Below are 12,420 nucleotides of genomic sequence, written 5' to 3'. Positions count from 1 at the left end.
TACAATAATGAACCTACATTTGTTCTAAATTTCTCTGTGATTTTGTGATGATCTGGCATGAATAATGCTTGTGTGTGTTGAAACAGTGCCATTAAAGGTTGCAGACATTTTCACATTATAATAAAGCATGCTATGTTCATCATATGTTGCATCCTATCATTCTTCTGTCCTTTGCGTTTTAGGATAGCAGTGTTTTCTGTGACCGTTTTGCATGATGATCGAATAGTGCTTGTGGCAGAGCAGCGCCCTGATGCGTCAGAGGAGGATAGTTTTCAGTGGATGAGCAGGGTTCTACAGGTAGTCAGTCTGTCCTTTCTCTCTTTCCAGGTGAATAAGGGTGATGTATGAAATGAGAATCTTGGAGTGTCTTTTTTTCCATGAGAAAAACCCATCAGTGTAACTACAGAGAGTTGTAATAAGCTGACTTCTGAATGTATTTCAGGGTTGATAGTTAACAGAATTTAAAAGTAAGACTTTCTTTCAGAATGTTTTTTAACTTCATACTACTAGGATTCTTAAAGTCCTAAGGATGATAGTTTTTGTTTATTTTAATTCTACATATTTCTGCTGATTTCACACTGGCTGGAAGAGTTAAGTCTGAAACTGCTTAAGGGTATATTTAGTGCTAAGTATCAAAACACACCCTGAAATCTTTTTATGTTACTAACATCCTTATTCTAGATCTCCAACAGCAAGCATTAAAATTTTTTTCTCTTGATTACTTTTTTGTATTTTTGTGGGGGGCCAGGAGGGAGGGGAATTCTGGTAGATTTGCATTTGAGGATTTCAGAATTAATTGATCAGTTCTAAGGAAGTAAAAAGTGAGAGAGAAATTATGTAAGACGACTGTCATGAAGGAACAACTCAAGGGAAGGCTAAAGAGAACAACTTAAGGGAAGATGCTTCTTAAGAGTAAGGCAGCTATGTAATAATGGTTTCTGTCTAATTTCAGCTTCGTAGTCTTTTTGGAGGGAATATCTGGTGATAGAAAGGCTGTTTTTTGTGGGAGAAAATATTTTTATTCCTCTTTTTAGAAGTGTCATAGCTAAAGTAGACACTTAAGTTTTAAGCAGCAAGATGTTTCCCTCCCTGGTTTTGTCGTTTTGTGTTCTACTGCGCTTTTGTGATTGTGCCATACGTGCTAAATTTGCTGTGGTATAATTTTGGCTTTTTAAAATCTCTGCACTTTTTGCCCACTTTTAAGAGACTTTCCTAATCCCTGACGTGCAGGTGGCATCCCCTTGATAGAGTGCACAAGCAAAGTCCTGGGTCTGCTCCTGCTCCCATTGAAGTCATGGCACAACTTCTATGAGTTCAGTGAGTGCAGAGTTGGACCCTTTATTTGCAAATTGTGGTGCAAGTAAAAATTTTAATGTTATTAAATGACTTGAATTCAATTTCTTGCTCTAGCTACATCCCAGTTGATAACATGGAATGTTTTTTTCTTTCTATCAAGGCAATTGATAGCATTCACCAAGTGGGCGTCTACTGTCTTGCCTTGGTACCAGCCAACACTTTGCCAAAGACTCCACTCGGAGGAATTCATATTTCAGAAACCAAGCAGCGCTTTTTAGAGGGTGCTCTGCACCCTTGTAATGTCTTGATGTGTCCACATACTTGCGTTACTAACCTGCCTAAGCCTCGACAGAAGCAACCAGGTGAGTAAACTAGAGCATGTTCCTTAGTTCCGTGTGTCTGTCTCTGAGGGTATGTGTGGAGTATGATCTGGAGGCAATGTGACAGCTCAGGGCTGCTCATGGCTTTAAGCTGCCTAACTTTGCAGAGCTAGTGGTGTTGTCAGAGCAGCTCAGAACTCAGTGAAGGCATTATGGGCTGTCTTGAATCCCAGGTAAATGCAAGGACGCACGGCATGTACCTAGTTCATGCTTCTGTAGCTACGTTATAAATTGTTCTTGTACTGGCCATCTTGCAAAGGCCGGTAACTCATGTAATAAAACTGAAGTACAGACAGACCTCAGTTTGCTGAATCAGTAATAAACTGATTTTTAATGTACCATACTGATAATGGACTGAATTTTAATGTACCATACTATCCTCTTCTCTCTTTTTCTATGCAATATGATCCTTGGTTTTAGCTTTTCATCTTTTCAGATCTATGTTACATATGGCATTTATAGTAATCTGCAGGCCGAATTATAGATTACTACATGTTTCTTACATTATTTTTCCTCATTTCGCACTATTTTTTCAAAATGAAGATGTTGGTCCTGCTTCAATGATAGTAGGAAACCTTGTTGCTGGAAAGAGAATTGCTCAAGCCTCAGGCAGAGATGTTGCCCAGTTGGAGGATAACGACCAGGCAAGAAAGGTAACACTGATGTCCTGGTATTATTAAATATTTGAACTGGCTTATTCAAAATGAGAGAAGACCAGTTATGGTATTCTGCTGAAACTAAGCATGCTGCATTTTGAGTGAATCTGAGTGTCTCCTTTTTTTTCCTGTTTCAGTTCCTGTATTTAGCAGATGTTCTTCAGTGGCGAGCTCAAACAACTCCAGATCATCCCCTCTTCCTTTTGTTGAATTCCAAGGTGAGATGCACTTTAGATCATACTTGGAGACTGATCTCAGTAAAAGATTGTTTGGATTCTAAGAAAATTCCAGCTAGAAGTCTTTTCCTAAAAGGCTTCGGGTTATGTTGATGATGTGGAATGTCACGGTTTTGAAGCAGACAAAAATTGCTAGTTAGCAAACAGCATAATTTTTCCACATCCGGAATTTTATTCCACATCTTTTATTCCACATCTGGAATTTCAGTATGCATTCTGCTTAGCTTAAAACATTGTAGTAATTGCATTTCCTGCTGGAACACAACTTTTGTCATATTAATGGAAGCCACAATTCTGTCTTCCTGCCGGAGCACAAGGGTAACTGGAAGTCAGAGCTGGAGGATTTTTTTTAATTAGAAGATCTAGAGCCTAAGTAGAGAACCCTTGGGACAGCTTTGGAGTCATATTTTCCAGGAGAACTGGAAATGAACACCTGCACACCCTTCAGACACTGATGCCTTGTCCTCAGCTAGGCTCTGCACCTAAAAAGGTTGTCACTTACAGCCCCTCAAACATGAACAAGTAAATGCTTCAGTTTTGGAGTACTGGCTCTATGTACTCACAGGCTCTATATCCTTATTTTATTCAAGGGCTGTCTGAGCCCTTATGACATATGGCAAGGCAACAGTCATGTTTCTCAGTAAATCCATCCTTTTTGCTCATAGCCACTCTGCTCTGCATGTGACTGTGAGTAGTTTGGAGCATTCACATACGCTGTGCATGCAGCACTTCATAAAGGGGTATGAAAAAGCATGTGCTTTTGTATGTTCCTCAGTATTTCAGCCTCCCCAGGCTTGAGGAGCACTACTGCTGTGCATATTTCAGAAAACTCAAATATTTTAGATTCTTCTACTGCTGTTCTGGCACTTTTTTATTCCTTTCTTTCCAGGAGGCAAAGTTGGTCAATTTTCGTTTGAGCCTGTACTCAGTAGCTACCCTTCCAGTGACAATAACAGCCCAGTGACAAATTGGGTCTAACTTGTGCTGTGCTGTCCCACAGACATGTGAGCCAGGGAACATGCTTTTGGAAGGTCCAGCAGCATCCTTGGGAAGTCATGGATTTGCCTTTGGGTCTCTCATTCAGACAGGCAAAATGGTTTAGGATGTGGTTCAAAGTTCTGACTTTTCTCATGAGACTGTGCTTTAGCAGAAGAAACTGCTTCAGTATGGTTATTATTAAAAGTCACGGAATTGGTTTATTCTCTCAAAGTGAAGAGGCTTTTGAGGGAAGTTTTCTAGTATGAAGGCCTTTTCTGGGTCACTTTGTTCAGGCAACTTCTACCCTTCACAAGGAGACTGCAAAAAGGAAACACAAAACTTAGGCATGAAGGAATTATCTGTTGGTGAACACATGCCTTAAATAACTGGGACTAATAAGCTACAATGCTAAACATTAGTGTGTTCACAGCTGTCTGTAAGAAACTCTGTTGTTTTATGCTTTTTCATGTCAATATTTTTATCCCAAGTCCTTGAGCTGCTACTATTCCTATATCAACAATAGACTGTATTTACTGTTCTTATTTTGCATGACTTGAGCTCCCAGGCTTTAACAACTGAGTAAAACTGAGCAGAATGCCAGTGCCATTCTGCATCAAACTAGGCCTTGGATCTGACAGCTGTGCACTTGGGCTGAGGATTACATGTGGCAGCTGGTCTTGGACTTGAAACTGAATACTTGTGTAGCAGACATTTGCTGTGAAAATCCTTATCTGTATAGCGGGAGGCTTCATTTGGTCTCTGACTGACTGTTTTCCTCTGAGGTAGTTGTCCAACCAGTTTTTCTTGCAACAGATTGTAGTCTTGGAAAAACGGATACATCCCAACCTCACAGGCTTAAGGCTAAGGCATCGCTTCCTAGGCTGGATAGCAAAAGGATGTTTTCTGTCTTCACATCAAAAACTGGACTAAGCCTTTTGGAATCTCCATGACTTTGCGACTGCCTAAGCAATTCAAAGATACAGCTGCTTCCATGTGAAAGACTTTCCAGATGCATAGTTGTGGGAAATACACTTTCTACAAGGTGGACAGTAGATGCACTGAAGCAGAAGTGACAGTGCGTACCAACCACACCTCAGGTTGCCTCTATGACCCTTTAAAAGAATATCTGTACCAAAGACATCAGCAGAGTTCCCTTTGCCCTTTTAAGGCTGCTGATTGCAAAAACATCTAGAGGTTTGGCTGAGCATGGTAGGGTAAAGCTGATGCAGTCCTTCACTTGCTGCTAAAACAATTGTGTTACTACTACTAGTGTGTTTTCTCCCTTGGACTGTGAAATCTCAAATATTTGTAAGGTATTCATTTTGTGGTACCAAATACATTTATAAGCTGCTTCACTGTCTGATGTTCAAAATAACATGTATAAAATTCTCTAGCATTCTAAAAGCTCATGGTACCAGCAGCATGGTTTCCGAAACACCAAGACAGAGTCTTTAAAAATGTTTGCTGTATCATTAAAACGACAATGAAATATTGCATCGGCAGCATGTACTTTGTTCAGTTTTAAACTGTTCTCCATAAAGTTTTCTGATGTTGCTTCTGTTTTGTGCAGGGCACTGTAGCTAGCACTGCATCGTGCATACAGTTGCACAAGAGAGCAGAGAGAGTGGCAGTCGCGCTGATGGAGAAAGGACGACTGAATGTTGGTGACCACGTGGCCCTGGTTTATCCTCCAGGTAAGGCAGTACAGACAGCAAAAATAAAAGTCAGACATCACAAGAAAAGAAACAACTGTCGCAAAGATAGAGCATTCAAACATCCATTTCATATAGTGGTATATGGCAGTGACTTAGTATTTCAAGGAAGAGACTTCCTTTTTGTCGTTTTATTATTATGTCGCTTCTCCAAGTGGCAAACTACATTTACCAAACATTTCATCTCACTGCTCCAGATGTCTAGGCAGTTATACGAGAGTAGTTTGATTTAAACCACATGAAATATTCTTGGTTTTTAGCCTCAGAGAATGGAATAAAACTGCATATATATCCGTTGAAAGCTAGATTAGGGATGTCAGTGTATGAACACACTTTCTTTCCTGAATGGCTGTCTCTAGAAATGAAATCTGGACCCCAGACTTGTAAATACACACTAGTAATGCAAGTGTACCTCAGCAAAGAAGTATTACGTCATAAAAGTAGGATGACTACATATTTCAGAGTGATAATTGTGAAAAACAAATGTATGCTTTTTAAAAGAATCTGAGTCGTCATCTTCAAAACCTACAATATCTTGTTTTGTTCTTTTTGTTATTTTGTACTACCTGTCCATGAAAATATATCCCTACAAATTTAAAGTTTGTAGGATTTGAATAACATTTGCTAACTCTCAAATGCAAAATATTTTAACCTTATAGAATTGGGCATGGCCAAGAACAGCCTGTTGATTTGAAGAGACCTTTGTGACAAATCCTTACATCTTGATAAAATAAATCAGTGTGTATTTTGATTTTGGTGAAAGAGTTTGGCCTTTTGTTCTGATAAAAATGGCTTTAATTTCACAAATATCCTTTACAGGAGTAGACTTGATAGCAACTTTCTATGGCTGCTTATATGCTGGCTGTATACCTATCACCGTTCGCCCACCTCATCCACAGAATCTTGCTACCACTCTGCCCACTGTCAAAATGATTGTAGAGGTATGTATAAGACATTCCTTTCCTACTGCTTCTGGTGGGTGTAGGATGGTTGATGCAGCCTGATAAATTGCTTTGCCACAGTCAATGTAAAATAAACTAAGAAAAACAATAATCAGTATGCTGTGTCTGAGTCAATAAATACTTTTTCAGAAACTCGTTTAAAATGTTCTTCCTATTGTTGTAATTTATTTTGCTTTGTTTCCAATGTTTTCTTCACGTATTCAGCTTACTGATTATCTCATCTGGATGGATATGAAATCACTTGAGCGTTCATTCACTAGTTTTATAAATGTTTTTAATGCTGTGTCTTTTACAGGTCAGTAAGTCTGCATGTATACTGACCACACAAGCGATAATGAAACTGCTGAAGTCCAAGGAAGCTGCAACAGCTGTAGATATTAAAACATGGCCCACTATTTTGGATACAGGTACAGAATGTTTGCCCACTAGCCAAAATGTAAATAGTTTGAATATTGTTTAGAAACTAAACTATAGAAAGCATTTGGTGTTAATGCTGTAAAGATATATTTTTGTCCTGTGCTCTTTTTCCAAAATAATAATACAGTACTCTTTTTATATATTTTAAATAGATGATATGCCTAAAAAGAAGCTGGCTAGTATTTTCAGACCTGCATCTCCAGATATGTTGGCATACTTGGACTTCAGTGTGTCTACTACTGGTATATTAGCAGGAGTAAAGGTAGAGTAACAAGAGGGAGATGATTATACTTTGTTTCCTTATATATAGGCATATACCACATTCATTCCTCCTGCCAGAGAAGAAATAAAAAAATGTAAGTGGACCATGTTAGTGTTCAGAAAGCTTATTTTTAAATTTGCAAGACATCAAAATTTCTTGATGCACTTTTTGGAACATTCAGTCTTCCTGGCTCTATGTGAGGAATCACTGAGGGGACTAAATGGAGAGTGTTTATCATAAAGTTCATTAATGTTTTCTTTTGAGATTTATCGTAGAGATGTCAGATGTCATTTGGCATCGTTGGATGTCATGACAGATGTCATTTGCCACTAGCATGAAAATACCTATGAAATTTTGGGCTCGTATCCTTTTCTTGTTTTAAAGGTGCTTAAAAAAACCCAAACCACTACGTATTGCCACGTCTTCTACAATAAACGTTTCTATCAGTTATTACGTGTGATACCCACTTTTTAAAAAAGTCCCTGAGAGCGCCTGTTTTCCTCTTACAGATGTCACATGCAGCTACAAGTGCCTTATGTCGCTCTATAAAACTACAGTGTGAACTGTACCCTTCACGTCAGATTGCCATCTGCCTTGACCCTTATTGTGGCTTGGGATTTGCACTATGGTGCTTGTGCAGGTATGTTGTTTAAGTTGTAGGCTTTCTCATGTGTTCCCAGCCTTCTCTAGAATCCAAGGAAGCAGTCATGGATGAAACTGTCAGAGAAACCCATATTAACCTTTTTATAGGTATTTCATAAAATAAATTTTGTGGTAACAAAATTCATTTAAATAAGTTAGTTACTCGAGTTACTTGGGTTTTTCAAGTGGAATTAATTAGATACCAGAAAAAAAAAAGGACTTCACTGTCCATTTCACATTGATTAAATAAATCCTTTTAAAGTCTTTTGAGATTAAACCATATCTTTTTATAAGACCCTTAAGGTGTTGACTGCAAGATTAGTATGCACTAAGAAATACTGCTAAAGGAAGCAATTAAATGTTTCTTAAAACGAATGAGACCTGAATTGATTCAATCAGATAACTACTATAATGCAGCACATCTTGCAAAGCTGCAAAATTTTCCTCTTTTTTGCCTTTTAAAATATTCTACATATTTAACTAATCCAAAGATTTTATAGTGTTTTAGATATTTCATTTAAAAAATGCAGAAACTGAATATGAAAGGTTATTTTATAAACAGATAAAGTTAAATTTACTGTAGTTAACCTGTTCCTTCCCTCTCTAATTTCCCCAACTGGAAAGGAAATGTACTGAAGGAAAGCAAAAATTTAACTTTGGTAACATCTGATGATTTATATCATCAATAAAGTGAGGCAGGGTGGAGGGAGAAGAAGCCTCAGTGACGGAAGAATTAAAATCTAAATTGATTTTAAAAAATATTTTTAGGGAAGGGAGCTACGTGTGTCATGCTTTCTATACAAGAGTTAATATAAGGTCTACTGTGTTTCATCTGAGTTATAGCTTTGTTTTAGTGTGAAAGACTGTTTTATTACAGAATGATTTTTTTTTCTATTTTAGAATGTTTAAAAAGAAAACAAAAAAAACCTCCTCATCGCATTGCCCACTACAAAAACACGTCAGCTCTAGTCAGGAGAAATGGCAAGCATGTCAAGCTACCTGTTGAAAGCAATTAGAGATGCTGTTATTTTTTTTCAAGACGCATTGGTTTATCTAAGCCTGGTTTTACAGAGGGGCGTGTCATTGATTTTGTTGATACTAACTGATCTAAAAAACATTTGGTAATTTAAGACTATGGTCATGGCATTTACTGTCTTGAAATGAGTATGTGATATTTTAAAAAAAGTAATTAAAAGGTGGTGTGATTCTGAATTTGACTTTCTGTCCACTTATGTTAACTGGTATCCAGGTTAAATATTTCACATAAACACTGTTTAAAAACTGAGATGCCTACAGCAAAGGCTAGAAAATTGCACTAAAAACTTAAGTGGTGCAATGCAGGTGTTAAAGACTCATTTCACTCAAAGCAAAAGGTACATTTTCCCTAGAATGACTCAGAAAAATAAGCTCAATTGCCAATTGTAATCTGTAACTGAAATGGTGTTGCAAATGTTAACGTTTTAGTGTCAGAAGTTCTGACTATTCAAGGCATGGAGTATTTGCCTATAGTTCAACACAATTTACTGCAGAACAAATATACTCACCTTAAAGTTTGTGACTTAACTGAAACGCATAGTTCTTAGCTAACTAAGAGATACTTCTCTCTGTGGAGAAGATAAGCTGAAGTTCAAATAGATACCAAGCTCTCAGTTTTCCTGTATGTGCTTCATTTTGACTTATGTAACTTTTGGCTTTTTTATGCTGGCTTGAAGTTTTCGTGTTTCTTTTTCTTCCTCTCTCTAGTGTATATTCGGGTCATCAGTCTATTCTAGTCCCTCCTCTGGAACTGGAGAGCAATGTGTCTCTGTGGTTGTCTGCTGTAAGTCAGTATAAAGTGCGCGTCACGTTCTGCTCCTACTCTGTGATGGAGATGTGCACCAAAGGGCTTGGAACACAGACTGATATACTCCGGGTGAGTGGACTTAATTTTTCAACATACTGACATACAAATACATGTATCTTTCTAAAAATATTTCATTTCGGCTTGCAGAAGATGGGCCATAAATGTTTCTTTGAAAGCCTTTCATTATGACTTGCTTTTTGGGAAGTGTTGAGATTGCTGCAAGTTTCAGCTTTCATGTTTCTGATGGGGGGAAAAAAAGAAGCCTTATGTTTCAACTTCACGTATTTGTGCCACCTCTGTGCTGCTGGGTGTTTCTGAGATTCTGGGCAAGATACTTAGCAAGCCTATCAACTTTTTCTTGTCTGAGATGAAACAAACAAACAAACAAAAACCCACATCAAAAAAAACCCATAACCCCAAAGCCCCCACCAAACCCCAAAACCAAAAAACCTCTCTCCCCAGAAAAATCAAAACAAAAAGCCCCTCAAAACCTGGCACGTCTCACCTGCTTTCAGATCTCTTGACACCAAAAGTATTGAGTACTAAAATGGATGTAATCTTCTTAACAGCAGCAATTACACACTAATACATCCATTTATTTTTCAGGGAAATCTCTTTAACTGAAACTTAATGTCCCTGAAGAGGCGCCTCTGTCTCAATGGTAGGAGACTTCCCACAGTTGTAGTAACTAAGCTGCTCAGGACTTCCACTGGGAATGTCTGGCAGCTTGTTGTGCACAAGAAAGCGGCTACATTGTGCTTATTCTCAGTATAGACAAAAAACTGTGTCCCTCTGTTCTCCTGGACCTCATTGAAGGGAATCCTGGCCCACAGCCAGCTGCTACAGGTTGTCATTGACGCTGATGAGAGCTAATAATGTCTCAAACATTCTGCCTGCATCTGAACTGTGCAGCACTGGGAGCAAGCGGGTCTCTTATGAGCCCAAACCTGTGACACAATGACATTTTGTGGTTTTTTCAGCTCAAAACAATGAGTGGCTATGTTGCAGCTACCTGATGGGAGGAGTTTGCATCAAACCCTACTGCAAATCTTCTTGGCACAATTTTAGAGGGTTGTCCTGAGTGGATGGAGCCAAACTGGGTGCAGTCCGTGTCTATATTGTTTAACTAGTCCATGTCAGTTATTCTAGCATTTTTAAAGTCCATCTGTTCCGCAAATTAAAGTGGCTTATTTCTAGAATTGTTGACTTCAAACTTAAAATGTTGTTGTTTTCTTCACCCAACCTCTCAGGTGAAAGGAGTTAACCTGTCCTGCGTGCGAACATGCATGGTGGTTGCAGAGGAGAGACCAAGGATTACATTAACACAGTCTTTCTCTAAGTTATTCAAAGACCTGGGCCTCTCTGCTCGTGCAGTGAGCACTACATTTGGGTGCAGGGTCAACGTAGCAATTTGCTTACAGGTGGGATTAAACTGCTTATTCCTTATGCTTATGGACAGAATCTCTGGGAACTTTATAGGAAATCATGTTCAGCTGTATGTAATTTTTTTCTAATGAACTAGAACTCCATTGCTTGCTTGCTTCATCACCAAGTTAAATAAGCCTTCAAGATGTGGATTATGATAATTTCATTTTTGTGTGCTAATTAACCAATTGATTTGCTTTTCTAATACAGAGGATCTGTATTAAGAAATCTGTTTCCTTCCTACTATGCAGGAGCGGTATTAAATTAAATGCACAGCTTCATGGTCATAAACATATTAAGTATTTCAAGCAGTGCTATTTCAGCTTTTGTGTGATTCATATTTTGCCTGTTTGAAAAGTAGCTTATGTATATGTGGAATTAAATGGATGACAGAGTTCTTCAAATAAGACACAGGAAAAATGACAAGGTTGGCAGGTTTTTCTAGTTTTAAAGATCTCAAATGAGTATTATCAACATGCAAATACATTTGTCTCACCTCATGTGAGAGCTGGACTTCTTCTTCAATTAAAGTTGTAAAATTGGAAGCTTTGAAGGGGAGAATATGCCCATAAAATACACAGCCCTGCTTCACAGACTGGAGATAATGACATGCTGTGGTCCAGACCCACCTTTGACAGTTTAGTATTCAGTTGACAATGATCTTGTATGTGTAATTTAACCAGATTAAATCTAACTTTTCCTAATGAGATGTTTCATCTTCAGTTAGGAGAGAAAAAAAAAAAATGTATTCCACAACTTACCTGAAAATCAGGTACTAAGTATGGTCTAGAAATTGGCAAAGCATCCTGGGTTTTGGATGATACTTGAGTTAATAGATAAACTGCTCAAGTTTCAGATGTGGCAGTATGTAGTTTTGTATGTGAGGAATTTCATAGTTGGCACATGCGTTAAGTATGTGTGTAATTGTAAATTTTATTTCCAATTTTATTGGTATAAATTACACTTAATAAAAAATATGATTGTATAAAGATTGCTACTGTGCTTTTGCAAAACTTTTTTTTTTCTTTTTTTTTTTTTTTTTCTGGTGCCCACTAGGTGAAGTAAAGCCTTTTTTCCTCTCAGAATATATTTTAATGTTCTAGATTTCCTACAAGAGAGATGTTTTGGGCCATGAGCTTCTTAAATATGTTGCCATTCATAATTGTTTCTTTAGTTTCTATAGTTTCTTTCACACATATTAAATGATAAAAGGTTTTTAACAACCGCTAGATAAATGGTTATAAAGAAATGTGGCCAGAGCAATTTTATGAATCAGTAGATTGAAAAATAGGAAGGATATAGATGAAATTAAGATGACTGTGCAGAAAGATTTTAAATTCATTGAATAAAACATTTCAGATGCCAAGTGTGAAAGAACAGCTTTCTGAATTGCCTGACTAAATAAGAATTTTAAAAGCCAGCTTTGGATATTTGCTGTTCAGAGTGTACAAAGGGGAAAAAACAGTTTTTCTACAGAATGTTAAATGGCAGTGTGAACAGTACTCCAAGAAAACGGTGAAGAGTGTAGGGCTGCTGGGCAGTTAAGCTTCCCCTTCATTTTATACCTTTTTTGTCTCTGTTGTCTGTTCTTGAGCCCTTTTTTAGTGTTTT

At 37.7% G+C, this 12,420-nt stretch overlaps 1 protein-coding gene across 5 annotated transcripts in view; it reads left to right on the top strand.

Moving 5' to 3' along the window:
• DIP2A (DIP2 acetate--CoA ligase A) overlaps positions 1 to 12,420 on the top strand; it is a 132,726-nt gene that overhangs the window by 108,354 nt on the left and 11,952 nt on the right. For all 5 annotated transcript variants that reach the window (XM_087731445.1, XM_087731444.1, XM_087731447.1 and 2 more), the window contains 11 exons: positions 183 to 297; positions 1,457 to 1,658; positions 2,220 to 2,329; positions 2,470 to 2,550; positions 5,117 to 5,240; positions 6,078 to 6,199; positions 6,516 to 6,627; positions 6,790 to 6,899; positions 7,409 to 7,539; positions 9,285 to 9,453; positions 10,635 to 10,805. In XM_087731445.1, the coding sequence (XP_087587571.1) occupies positions 183 to 297; positions 1,457 to 1,658; positions 2,220 to 2,329; positions 2,470 to 2,550; positions 5,117 to 5,240; positions 6,078 to 6,199; positions 6,516 to 6,627; positions 6,790 to 6,899; positions 7,409 to 7,539; positions 9,285 to 9,453; positions 10,635 to 10,805 (1,447 nt within the window). The remainder of the gene's footprint in view (positions 1 to 182; positions 298 to 1,456; positions 1,659 to 2,219; positions 2,330 to 2,469; positions 2,551 to 5,116; positions 5,241 to 6,077; positions 6,200 to 6,515; positions 6,628 to 6,789; positions 6,900 to 7,408; positions 7,540 to 9,284; positions 9,454 to 10,634; positions 10,806 to 12,420) is intronic.

The sequence above is a fragment of the Nipponia nippon genome, unplaced genomic scaffold (assembly GCF_047370975.1).
Source record: "Nipponia nippon isolate SJK-2023a ecotype South Korea unplaced genomic scaffold, ASM4737097v1 scaffold_5, whole genome shotgun sequence".
Lineage (NCBI taxonomy): Eukaryota > Metazoa > Chordata > Aves > Pelecaniformes > Threskiornithidae > Nipponia > Nipponia nippon.
Note: the sequence above shows the minus strand (reverse complement) of the source record. Positions and strands in the feature narration are given on the sequence as shown.